General features: G+C 53.9%; 1 protein-coding gene across 2 annotated transcripts; it reads right to left on the reverse strand.

Moving 5' to 3' along the window:
• Positions 1-14: 14 nt before the first annotated feature.
• On the reverse strand, positions 15-1,170 carry LOC125510622 (universal stress protein YxiE-like). 2 transcript variants are annotated; one of them, XM_048675853.1, is made up of 3 exons: positions 793-1,170; positions 477-705; positions 15-367 (listed from the first exon to the last, which is right to left on the reverse strand). In XM_048675853.1, exons 1-3 carry the CDS (start codon positions 1,094-1,096, stop codon positions 274-276), a joined length of 627 nt encoding a protein of 208 aa, XP_048531810.1. In that variant the 5' UTR covers positions 1,097-1,170; the 3' UTR covers positions 15-273. The 2 variants fall into 2 exon arrangements, with proteins under 2 accessions (XP_048531810.1, XP_048531811.1); XM_048675854.1 differs by having other exon boundaries at positions 477-702; positions 793-1,162.
• Between the last annotated feature and the right edge of the window lie 10,399 nt (positions 1,171-11,569).

Below are 11,569 nucleotides of genomic sequence, written 5' to 3' on the forward strand. Positions count from 1 at the left end.
CGTTACCACATTCCTGGGAGAACTTCATGATTGAGATTGAACTTCTGAACATGTTACACATGATATAACGGGGATGCTTGCCTACCGAACATACTACACGGCTACACGGGAGCTGCATCACTATATCTTTATTGGAAGCACTTGCCTTTGTGCCTATGACATGTGGGCCGACATGTCAGGGACCCAAAGGCAGGTACTGAAGCTGCCAGTGCTACTAGTACTAGTTGACAAACGACCCAAAAACGACGTAGCCTGTGTAGAGCTTCTTTCACTTCACTTGTGGTGCGCCTTGTTGGGCGGCTTGACGATGAGGACGGGGCAGCACGCGTGATGGGCGAGGTAGTCGCTCACGCTGCCCAGCAACGCCCTGCACAGAGTCACAAGCACGATTGATTTTAGCACAGACGCTCACGTGAGAGAACCGGTCACTAGTGGTAGCTCGATGTGGAAGGCCATGGCGGTGGGCGCGTACGTACCTCTTGACCATGCCGAGGCCGCGGCTGCCGAGGACGAGCAGGTCGGCGCGCATCTCCTCCACGGCCTCGCAGATGGCCTCCTTGGGGTCGCCCTCCACCACCGCCGCCGTGGCGCTCGCCTGCTTCTGCCTGCACACGTCCAGCGCGCGGGCCACCGCCCTCCGGGAGTTCTCCTCCTGCGCCCTCCGCATGGAGTCCAACGCCGTCGGCGGGGCGTAGGCCAGGCCTGCTTCGGCACGCACCAGGTGTGTCAGCCTTCAGAGCCGCGCGCGGGCACGGTTCGATCAGTCAGCGCGCGGCGAGATTAATCGCTTACCGTGGGCGGCGACGGGGTAGACGAAGTGGTCGACGCTGTGCTGGGCGTGGACGACGGCGACGGACGCGCCGGGGTGGAGGCGGACGACGTTGTCGAGCGCCCACGACAGCGCGTGCAGGCTCTCCTCGCTCGCGTCCACCGCCACCACCACCTTCATCCCGCCCGCAGCCTCCGCGCCTCCGGCCCCAGGCGCCACGTCGCTGGCCGCCGCCGCGGCCTGACCAGTGCTCTCCTCCATGACGACGAGCTCGCTCGCGGTGAGACCGGCTTGGTGCCTAGCGATCGCTGCCTGGATCGACCACATCGGTGCATCACCCACCGTGTATATATGCGTGGCCGGCGCCGCTATAGCTTTTGGATGTGGACGGCACGAGATGGATAGATAGAGATGGGGCGAGGCGCGGTGGCTTTCAGCCCGTGGCTCCCGCCGTGGGTTCGTCAGCTCCCGCCCGCGTCCGGTCGGGCGGTCGGGCGGTGTGTCTTGGCTTCATTGGGCCGTTGAGCTTGGCGCGTCCCCTGCTCGCGGTCTGCCCCCGGATTCGCACAAGTGCCCAGAAGCCTTTTCAGGCCGCCGGAAACGTAAAGATTTTTCTTTTAAATGCTACTATACTAACTGACCAACGTTCACTGGGAAGAAATTGCCAGCGAACGCATTCGCAACCGTTTGCTCTCATGGCAGTTTTTCAAAAACTTGCCCCCTCTGCCACACATTGCGATGCTAGTCTGAAGAAACTGTCATCCCTCCAGCTGAAACTGCCATGAAAAACGTTCTCGGTTGTCACCCTCCGCAGCGAACGAATGCCGACTAAGAGGGTCTTTTTTTTCAGGTAAAAACCCAGAAACCCGCAACTTGGATACCTTGACACAGACAAATGTTGTACGACTATTTCTCTTCATAGCAACATCAAACTATTATTTGACAATATCAAGGATGGCGTCAAAATTAATGGAGATCACGAATGCTCTGTTTATCAGTGCCATGTCAACAATGTTCGGTGTCGTTTGCTTTGTTTATCAGTTTTTTTAGCAAATGCTTTGTTTATCAATGTCAAATAGAAACTGTTAACATTTACTTTTTTTTATCTATTGCACACATATATTGTGCTACTAAGCAGACTAAGGCATAGCCTAGCGGTGGGAAGGGGCTGATGCCTTCCCACCCACCCAGGTTAAAGGCGTGATACTTGTAATTTGGGTTTGTTGCACCAATTATATTGTAGGGGTTCCCTTACAGTCTTTCTGTCAAAAAAACATTGTGCTACTAAATCCATTCGTGTTCACCGAGAGGTTGCTACTAGCCACGAGGATTCTACCATGAAAAACTAAAGGGCCAGTTCTTTTGAGGCTTCTAGCAACTTATTATGAAAAAAAGTCAGCAGCCCAATAGAACTCATTTTGGACTTGGGTCTTAACTTATTTCCATGGCCCTTTTCTTCATAATGAGAAAAATGTTGTGGAGGTGTTTCCCGCATAAGCTCACTTAAAGCGATGGGGTATAGTCCATTAACCATGGTGTTCGCACATATTACGTTGTATATGACACCGCCCACCATTCACATCCGAACAGAGGCCTGAAAAGAAATCCACAAGGCACACGCTCAAGTGCCTCTCGTCCATGCCACGAATACAAAACTTTTAGGGTTCCTTTCTTGCTGTCGTCGTACTCTGGGGAGCCACCACTGCTTGAATTGCCTTCAGCCAACGACATGGACACGGATGGCGGTTAGGGACAGTTTTTTAGTCTCGCGACTGCTTGTCTGGCCAGAATAGGTGAATTGCTCACAGGGATGTCGGAACACGAGAACAAGAAAGAAGAACAAAACTGGTGATGAAGAGACCAGTATAGTGAGCATTTGTATGACTCATAGGAATATTGATATATCTTACCTCGGGTTTTGTAAAGTATCACGAAGTAAAAGGAATAGTCACTCGAATATCATTCGTGTGAGTATAGGGGTCAACATGGATGTCCATGGTTCCGTTGTTGATCATTGAACGAATGGAAGTTTTGCTCATGTTTATATTTCGTTGAACCTACAGGGTCACACGCTTAAGGGATTACGATCTCTTGAGTTCTATATGAGTTAGGAATATGAGAAATATTTCTGGAAAAGTTTCGGGAGTTAGAAATATGAGAAATATTGTCGGGAGAGCTTTGGAATAAAATAAATAGTTTCGAGAGAAACCAGAAGCGTTTCGGAGTTACCGGATATTGCCGGATAGGTGGGAAATGTTTTGTGAACGGTTCGAGGGATTTCATCAATGATATACGCCAACTCTTCTTCTTCTTCTGTTGCAGCTTGAAGTTGGTAATGATCCGATCTAACCTTGCATGCATCTTCATAGTTGTCGGTGTACTAGAGTAGGGGTACCCTAGTATCCCGAACTTGTGCACGGGCAGTCGCAGCATCCCGCGGCAAGGCTTGTCGGGTGACCGCCAAGGTCCTCCGTGGTTCCCCTGGAACCATTCAAGGAGACAAGACCCCGGCAAGAGGAGCTTGCCGGGAAGGCCAACTAAGGCACTCCAAGACCCCGGCAAGAGGAGCTTGCCGGGAAGGCCACCCAAGGCATCTCAAGGAACTTGCAGCGACGCGCCCCGCGTCCCGGCAAGGCCCGGTGAGCGACAAGCTCCCGGAAGCGACAAGACAACGACCGCGGCAAGCCACCACTCCGTGTCCGCGCTCCAGCACATCCACCAACGTGTCGCTCTGGGACCCTTCCCAGCGTACGTGGCGGGAGGCTGTGCAGCCAGCGGGGAGCGGTGGCAAGCGGCGCTGACAAGATTGCCGCCGTGGCGAGCGGTGGCGTCCCTGACGGTCCCTTTTACACTGTTTAGGTGACGCAGACGGGCATTTAAGGCCCTTGTCCCCTGCCGTCAGGGTTAGGTATGATACACTGTAGCAGGTAGCTGTACCAACCGCAGCACCTTTCCCTTTTTGCCCTTGTCTACGTTGCCACCTGTCGGTGACCCCTTGAGCATATAAAAGGAGGCCCGTGCGCAACATAGGAGGGGGTTAGCTGGTTAAAAACACTCACGCTCGGTCTCGTTAGCTGCTGAAGTGTACTGTAGCACTTCGCGCTCCCGGGCAAGAAATCAATACAAACCACAAAGCAGGAGTAGGGTTTTACGCATCCGTGCGGCCCGAACCTGGGTAAACTGCTCGCGTGCTTCGCCTCGATCCGCTCTTTGCACGACCTCCGCCCCCGCCGAACCGAAAGGGACTCGGTCCGCCGGTCCCATAGGTGTTCGTGGATTAGTCCCCCGACATCCTTGGCGCGCCAGGTAGGGGGGCGTCGAAGTTGTGTGAACCAGATCCGACGTTCACGCGAGCTAGATCTCCATCATCTTCATCGACATGCCGCCGAAGAAGAAGGCTTCGGAGGCGGCTGCTCCGTCCGCCCCGCTACCACCGGAGCAAACGGTTGATGGGGTAGACGTCGGCGGAAGAACGGGCGTCGACGAGGGAGCTCACGGTGCTGCCAGGTCCAAGGACAAGGCTGCGCTGCCCATCGGCGGCGTAACCGGCTCCCACAACGACCGGGCGCACTCCAAGGCCTCGGCGTCCGTACATGCACCGCGCCCATCTCAGGAGGCGCGGGACCGGCAGTGTCATGGTACTCACGGTACCATGCGTTTGCTAGACCAAGATCGAACTGGTGGATCTCGGAGTGCTCCAGACCAGCATGCACACCAACATGCTGGCACGAGCGAGGCGCGGTCGCCTGGACGAGATACTGCTCCTTCTAACATAGTTAGGAGTCCGAGCATATCCCGCTCCTCGCACCGTTCGCCACCACCACCCGCCACTGCCGCCGAAGCTTTGGCGCGAGCTCAACTGCTCCTAGACTACCCTCCAACAGCAGACAAGATCGACGACTGGAGGGCCACCATCCAGTCTCATCGGCTTCGCCAACGGCGACACTCAGCGGCAGCCGAGCACGTCGCAGCCGCGGCAAGTCAGCCAGGCACAAGCCGGTGGCGACAAGACCGGTGGGGGTGCAATCACTGTGCACTCTCCACCCCGAAGGCCAAGATCGTCGACTCACCGGATCCACCTCGACAGCGACTCCACCGCGTCATCAGATCCACGAGCTCGCCGCGATCAGCGCCAAGTTCTTCACGAACGACAGCAAGAAGACGCTCGTACTCGCATCGAGCGCCGAAGAGAAGCGCGACGTCAATCAGACCAGCGCGCTGGGCCCTCTGTTGACATGCATGCACCAGGGGAACCAGGCGACTTGCCGTACGCGGTAGGTTGCCCTGCGTTCACTCGTGAGCTGCGACAAGTCCAGTGGCCCAGTATGAAGAATTTCAAACCAGATGTACCGGAGAAGTACGACGGCAAGTCGCATCCGTCGGAGTTCCTCAGCATCTACACCATCGCGGTGCAGGCTGCCGGGGGACGGGACGACAAGATCCTTGCCAACTACTTCCCGCTGGTGCTCAAACCCAACGTCAGGTCCTGGCTCATGCACTTGCCGGACAACTCCATATCCTCCTGGGCAGACCTATGCCATCAGTTTGTCGGTGCCTTTACAGGCGGCCACAAACCTCATGGCCAAGAGAGTGACCTTCATCTGCTCGCCCAAAAGGAAGGAGAACCCCTGCGCAAGTATATTCAGAGATTCAGCCGTGTACAACACAACATCCCAGATGTCCACCCTGCCGCGGTCATCAGCGCGTTCCATCAGAACGTGCGTAACTGCAGGATGCGGGAGGAAATGGCGATGTGCAAGATTAGAGACGTCAGTGAGCTGTATGCCCTGACCGACAAGTGTGCACGTGATGAAGAAGGGAGGAAACTCCCCAGAGAGAATATAGGAGCAGGAGGATCTGACAGTGAGGATGCTGCCCCGGCAAAGAAAAACCGGCGGCGGAACAGGAAGAAGAAAGGCAAAGATGTGCTAGTCGTTGAGCAGTCCGGCAAAGAAGGTGGCGCCCAGAAAGCCAAAGTTGGTAGCTCCGGCAAGGAGATTGCCGCATGCACCAACTGCCAGGCTGTGGCGGCCGCCGACAAGCAGGACGACACCGACAAACAGTACTGCAAGATTCACCGCACCAAGGGCCATGACCTCCAGAGCTGCAAGAAGGTCGAGCAGCTTGTCCAGCAACAAAAGGCTGAGTACGAGCGACGCGACAAGGAGAGGGCTCAAGGAGGCGCTGGAGAATCTGGCAAGAAGCGCGCCGGCCGGGGAGGACGCCGCGGCAAGGCCAAGCAGCGGCAAGGAGACAGACCTCCCCGCGGCCGCGACAAGGATGACGACGACGACGACGAAGACATGGATGATGTTGAAACCAGTGAGCAGGAGTTCCAGAAAGCCACAAAGGTCTTGTGCGTTGACGGCGGTGCTTCTCTGCATACTTCACACCGCCAACTCAAGCAGTGGGTGCGGGAAGTCAATGCAGCAGAACCACCTGTCGAGTCACGCAAACTTCTGAAATGGTCCAGTACGCCTATCATCTTTGATATTGAGGATCACCCTGACCGCACAACTGCGGTCAGGTGCTTGCCGATGTTGGTTTCACCAACTATCCACAACCTCAAGGTCACTAAGATGTTGGTTGACGGCGGGGCCGGCTTGAACCTGATCTCCTCCGCTGTACTCCAGAAACTCCAGATCCCTGACAGCGAGCTTGAAGAGACCGGCACATTCCAAGGAATTAACCCAGGAAGGAGCAAGCCGAAGGGGAAGGTCACGTTGCCAGTAACATTTGGCAGCGAGCTCAACTTCAGGACTGAGAGGGTCACATTTGACATTGCCGATATTCCATTGCCTTACAATGGGATACTTGGCCGTCCAGCACTCGCCAAGTTCATGGCAGCCTCTCACTACGCATATAACATGCTGAAGATGCCAGGCCCGATAAGCGTCATCTCTGTCCCTGGCGACAAGAAAGATGCTCTTATCTGCGCTGACAAGATCTACCGAGAAGCAGCAGCCGCAATAGACCGCAAGCCACTTGCCGCTGAAGCTCCCGGGGGGAAGAAGAAGACCAAGTCCGGCAAGAGTTCTGATGCCCACTCCGGCAAGCGCACCTCCTCGGAGTGTTGCGCTGCCATCGAGGACGCACCATCGAGCTTCACTGGCAAGTGTAAGAAGACAATGGCAGCTCCACCAGAAACGAAGAAGGTGTCCGCCAAGGAGGACGGCACTGGTGGTACTTTCACCATCAGTGCCACTCTCGACCCTAAATAGGAAAGCGCGCTCGTTGCTTTCCTGCGGGCGAATGTCGACGTGTTTGCGTGGCAACCGTCTGACATCCCCGGTGTTCCCAGGAAAGTAATTGAGCACCACCTTGCCGTTTGTCCTCATGCGCGGCCCGTCAAGCAGAAAGTTAGGAAGCAAGCAGTGGAGCGCCAAGAGTTTATTGCAGAAGAGATCAAGAAGTTGGAAGCAGCAGGCCTTGTCAGAGGAGTGCTCCATCCTACGTGGTTGGCCAATCCTGTAGTCGTGCGCAAAGCAAACGGGAAATGAAGACTTTGTATCGATTTTACCGATGTTAACAAAGCTTGTCCCAAAGACTCATTTCCTTTGCCGCGCATTGACCAGATTGTTGACTCCACAGCCGGATGTGATTTGCTTTCATTTCTTGACGCATACTCAGGATACCATCAGATCTTCATGGCAGAAGAGGATGAGGAGAAGACCGCATTTATTGCTCCATGTGGCACGTACTGTTTTGTACGGATGCCTTTTGGTTTAAAAAATGCTGGTTCAACATTTGCAAGAGTAGTCCATGTCGCTCTGAAGCCACAAATACACAGAAATGTGGAAGCCTACATGGATGACATAGTGGTCAAGAGCAAAGACAAGGCGACTCTGATTCAAGATTTAGACGAGACCTTTGCAAATCTGCGCAAGATCAGCCTCAAGCTCAACCCCGAGAAGTGTGTCTTTGGAGTTCCCTCCGGCAAGCTTCTCGGGTTCTTCGTGTCTCAGCGGGGAATTGAAGCCAATCCCGACAAGATCAAGGCCATTGAGCAGATTGAAGCACCAAAGCGCGTCAAGGATGTACAAAGACTTGCCGGTTGCATGGCTGCTCTCAGCAGGTTTATCTCTAGATCTGCTGAGCGCGCCCTGCCGTTTTTCAAATTATTGAAAAAGGCAGGCCCAATGAAATGGACTTCGGAAGCGGAGGCTGCGCTGCAAGACTTGAAGAGATACTTGTCCTCCCCTCCAATACTTGTCGCACCTAAGCCACAAGAGAAGTTGCTGCTGTACATAGCGGCAACCAATCAAGTGGTTAGTGCTGCATTAGTAGCAGAGAGGGAGGCAGATGACGAGCCAGCAACCACGGCAAGCGCATCCAGCGACAAGCAAGGGGCTTCCCCGGCAAGCTCTGGTCCCGACAAAGATGGATCTGCGCAGATGCACGACGAGACACAGAAGAAAATGGTGCAGCGCCCAGTTTACTTTGTCAGTTCCCTTCTGCAGGGGGCTAGGTCAAGGTACTCTGGCGTGCAGAAATTGCTTTTCGGCCTTCTCATGGCCCCGAGAAAGCTGCGCCATTACTTCCAAGCACATGAGATCACAATTGTCACTCGCTTTCCGCTGAAGAGGATACTACAGAATCCAGAAGCGACAGTCAGGATTGTTGAGTGGGCACTAGAACTGTCAAGCTTTGGCCTCAAGTTTGAGAGCACTTCAACTATCCAGAGGAGAGCATTGGCAGAATTCATAGCAGAATGGACGCCAACACCAGATGAAGAAATTTCAGAAACGAGCATCCCCGTCAAGGAAGCAAGCAAAGAATGGCTGATGTACTTTGATGGTGCCTTTTCGCTACAAGGCGCCGGCGCTGGAGTGCTGCTTGTCGCACCCACCGGAGAGCACCTCAAGTACGTAGTCCAGATGCACTTTCCCAAGGAGCAAGCAACAAACAATACTGCAGAGTATGAGGGATTGCTTGCCGGTCTCAGGATCGCGGCAGACCTTGGGATCAAGAAGCTCATTGTCAGGGGTGACTCACAGCTTGTCGTCCGCCAAGTAAAAAGAGTTATCAGAGTCCGTTGATGGAAGCTTACGTCGACGAAGTGAGAAAGCTAGAAGAGCACTTTGACGGCCTACAAATGGAGCATGTTCCAAGAGCTCAGAACGCCATTGCCGATGGCCTGTCAAAGTGCGCCGCACTTAAGCTACCTGTGGAACCAGGGATCTTTGTGCTCAAGCTGACTCAACCGTCCGTAACACCATCAACTGGACAGAGCAAGAAGAGGAAGTTGATTTCTGGTGACTATTTGCCGGCAAAGCTTCCTGAAGCCGCCGCCAAGAAGGTCCCTAAGATCGACGCCAAGAGCGCTGAGGAGCAATATGCTCCGGCAAGCCCTAGGGTTTGTTCCGTTGAAGCAGAAACTCCCGATAAGTTTTGCTCCGGCAAACTTGTCGGGGAACGTCAAGCTCCGGCAGAGACGCAGCTTCTCGCCGTAGAAGCGGATGTTCCCACAGCAGCTGAGACCAACACCAAGAGCGCTGAGGAGCAAGATGCTCCGGCAAGCCCTAGGGTTTGTTCCGTTGAAGCAGAAGCTCCCGACAAGTTTTGCTCCGGCAAGCTTGTCGGGGAACGTCAAGCTCCGGCAGAGCCGCAGGTTCTTACCGTAGAAGCGGATGTTCCCGCAGCAGCAGATTTGCCTTTTGTCCTTGTTGTCGAGCCACAGGCTCCAGCATGGGCGCAGCAGATTGTCCGTTTCCTTCAGACAGGAGAACTTCCCGAAGAGCAAGAAGAAGCGGAAAGAGTAGCCCGGCAGTCAAGTATGTACCAGTTTGTCGACAAAACACTGTACAGAAGAAGACTCAACGGTGTGAAATTGAAGTGTATTCACCGGGAAGACGGACAAAAGCTGTTGGCAGAGATACATGGAGGCATATGTGGTCACCACATTGGCGCAAGAGCACTTGTCGGCAAAGCGTTCCAGCAAGGTTTCTTTTGGCCGACAGCCCTCCAGGATGCAACTGCACAAGTAACCAAGTGTGAAGCGTGCCAGTTCCATTTCAAGCAGATACACCAACCAGCTCAAGCTCTCCAGACAATCCCTTTATCCTGGCCATTTTCGGTCTGGGGGCTCGACATCCTTGGCCCCTTTCCCCAAGCAATCGGGGGCTTTGAGTACTTGTACGTTGCAATCGACAAGTTCACAAAGTGGCCGGAAGTGGAGCCAGTGAGGAAGGTGACAGCACAGTCAGCAGTCAAGTTCTTCAGGTCGATTGTTTGCCGCTTCGGGATCCCTAACAGGATAATCACCGACAACGGTACGCAATTCACGAGCCGCACCTTCATGCAATACGTCCAAGATCTTGGCGCCAAGGTCTGCTTCGCTTCTGTTGCTCACCCGAGAAGCAACGGTCAAGCGGAGAGGGCAAATGTTGAAGTGCTGCGCGGGCTCAAGACCAGGACTTTCGACAGGCTGCACAAGTGCGGGAAAAACTGGATCGAGGAGCTGCCGGTGGTTCTTTGGTCGATCAGAACGACGCCAAATCGAGCCACTGGCCAGACACCTTTCGCTCTAGTCTATGGAGCAGAGGCAGTTCTCCCCACAGAACTCGTATACGGGTCACCTCGAGTGCTCGCTTATGATGAGCTTGAGCAAGAGCAGCTGCGATAAGATGACGCGCTGCTCCTTGAGGAAGACCGTCTTCAGGCTGCTGTGCGAGCTGCTCGCTACCAGCAAGCTTTGCGCCGCTACCATAGCCGCAAAGTTAATGCCAGAAGTTTCGAGGAAGGCGACCTTGTTCTTCGGCGTGTTCAGTCCGCCAAGAATTCCAACAAGTTGACGCCGAAGTGGGAAGGCCCTTACCGGGTGAAACGAGTCACTAGGCCTGGCGCTGTCCGCCTTGAGACCGAAGATGGCTTTCCGGTGAGCAACTCCTGGAATATTGAGCATCTTCGTAAGTTTTACCCGTAAGGCGCGGTTGCCGGAACCTGTTCCGGCAACCACCTTTTGTACAAGTCTTGCCGCTGTTGCATGTAATCCTTTGTACAAAGCCGGGCGCAGACCCCGTGCATAAGTAAAGCTCATGTGCTTCGCACATCTTGTCAATTTCATGCTTTCTATTTTTTGCATGTGTTATCTGACATTTTGTGCAGCACCTACTCCCCGATAAGCAGTAACGAGCCGCAAGGCTCCATATCTTTAATTTTTCTTCTTTCTTTTTTCCAAGAAAAGGAAGGTTCCCTCGCCCACAAGTTTGCCGGGGGGAAAGGAGAAGATAATGGTATGGACCAGGCGTCGTTCAAGAAAGTTTCGCCTTGCCGGGAAGCAAACAACAGAAAAGCTAAGTTACCAAAGTTTGAGCAATCAAATTTTTAAAAATTTTAAGTTATCTCCCTTGAACGACCGCACTTTTTATGGAAAACCTGTGCGCGGAGGAACCAACTCGTAGCTGGTTGCGCCCTTACTTTGTTTCGAGTCCGCTCAACAACTTAAGTGAGCTGCAACTAGTTGCGACAAGGTTTCTTGTCGGTAGCGGCATCGCCAGCAGGCTGCTGACGTCCCGCACTCAGCGCTCGCGGCTCAGGTGCCTGCACCGGCAAGTTCCCTAAAAGCGTAGGGTAAAAACACATACAAAGGGAGGAATCAAGTAAAGGGAATAACATTGCAATCACTATCCAGAATAAAGTTATATTATAAAAATAGCTTGTCGCAGCTCTAATAGATTGTTTTCATAACATGACGAACAGCGACAAGGAAAGAAGAAATGGGCGGCCTAATCTACGCGATCGCCCTCGATCCTCTTGATCCCGCTCACCTTGTCCACAATGGGTGCGACAAGGGCCTTG

Source organism: Triticum urartu, chromosome 5 (assembly GCF_003073215.2).
Source record: "Triticum urartu cultivar G1812 chromosome 5, Tu2.1, whole genome shotgun sequence".
Taxonomy (NCBI): Eukaryota; Viridiplantae; Streptophyta; class Magnoliopsida; order Poales; family Poaceae; genus Triticum; species Triticum urartu.

Bases quoted from the DNA above. Each gene is read 5' to 3' on its own strand.
- LOC125510622 (XM_048675853.1), bottom strand. From the start codon at position 1,096: ATGTGGTCGATCCAGGCAGCGATCGCTAGGCACCAAGCCGGTCTCACC. The intron at 706-792 runs GTAAGCGATTAA...TGCGTGCCGAAG, and splicing joins CTACCCCGTCGCCGCCCACG to CAGGCCTGGCCTACGCCCCG. The intron at 368-476 runs GTACGTACGCGC...GACTCTGTGCAG, and splicing joins GGCCTCGGCATGGTCAAGAG to GGCGTTGCTGGGCAGCGTGA.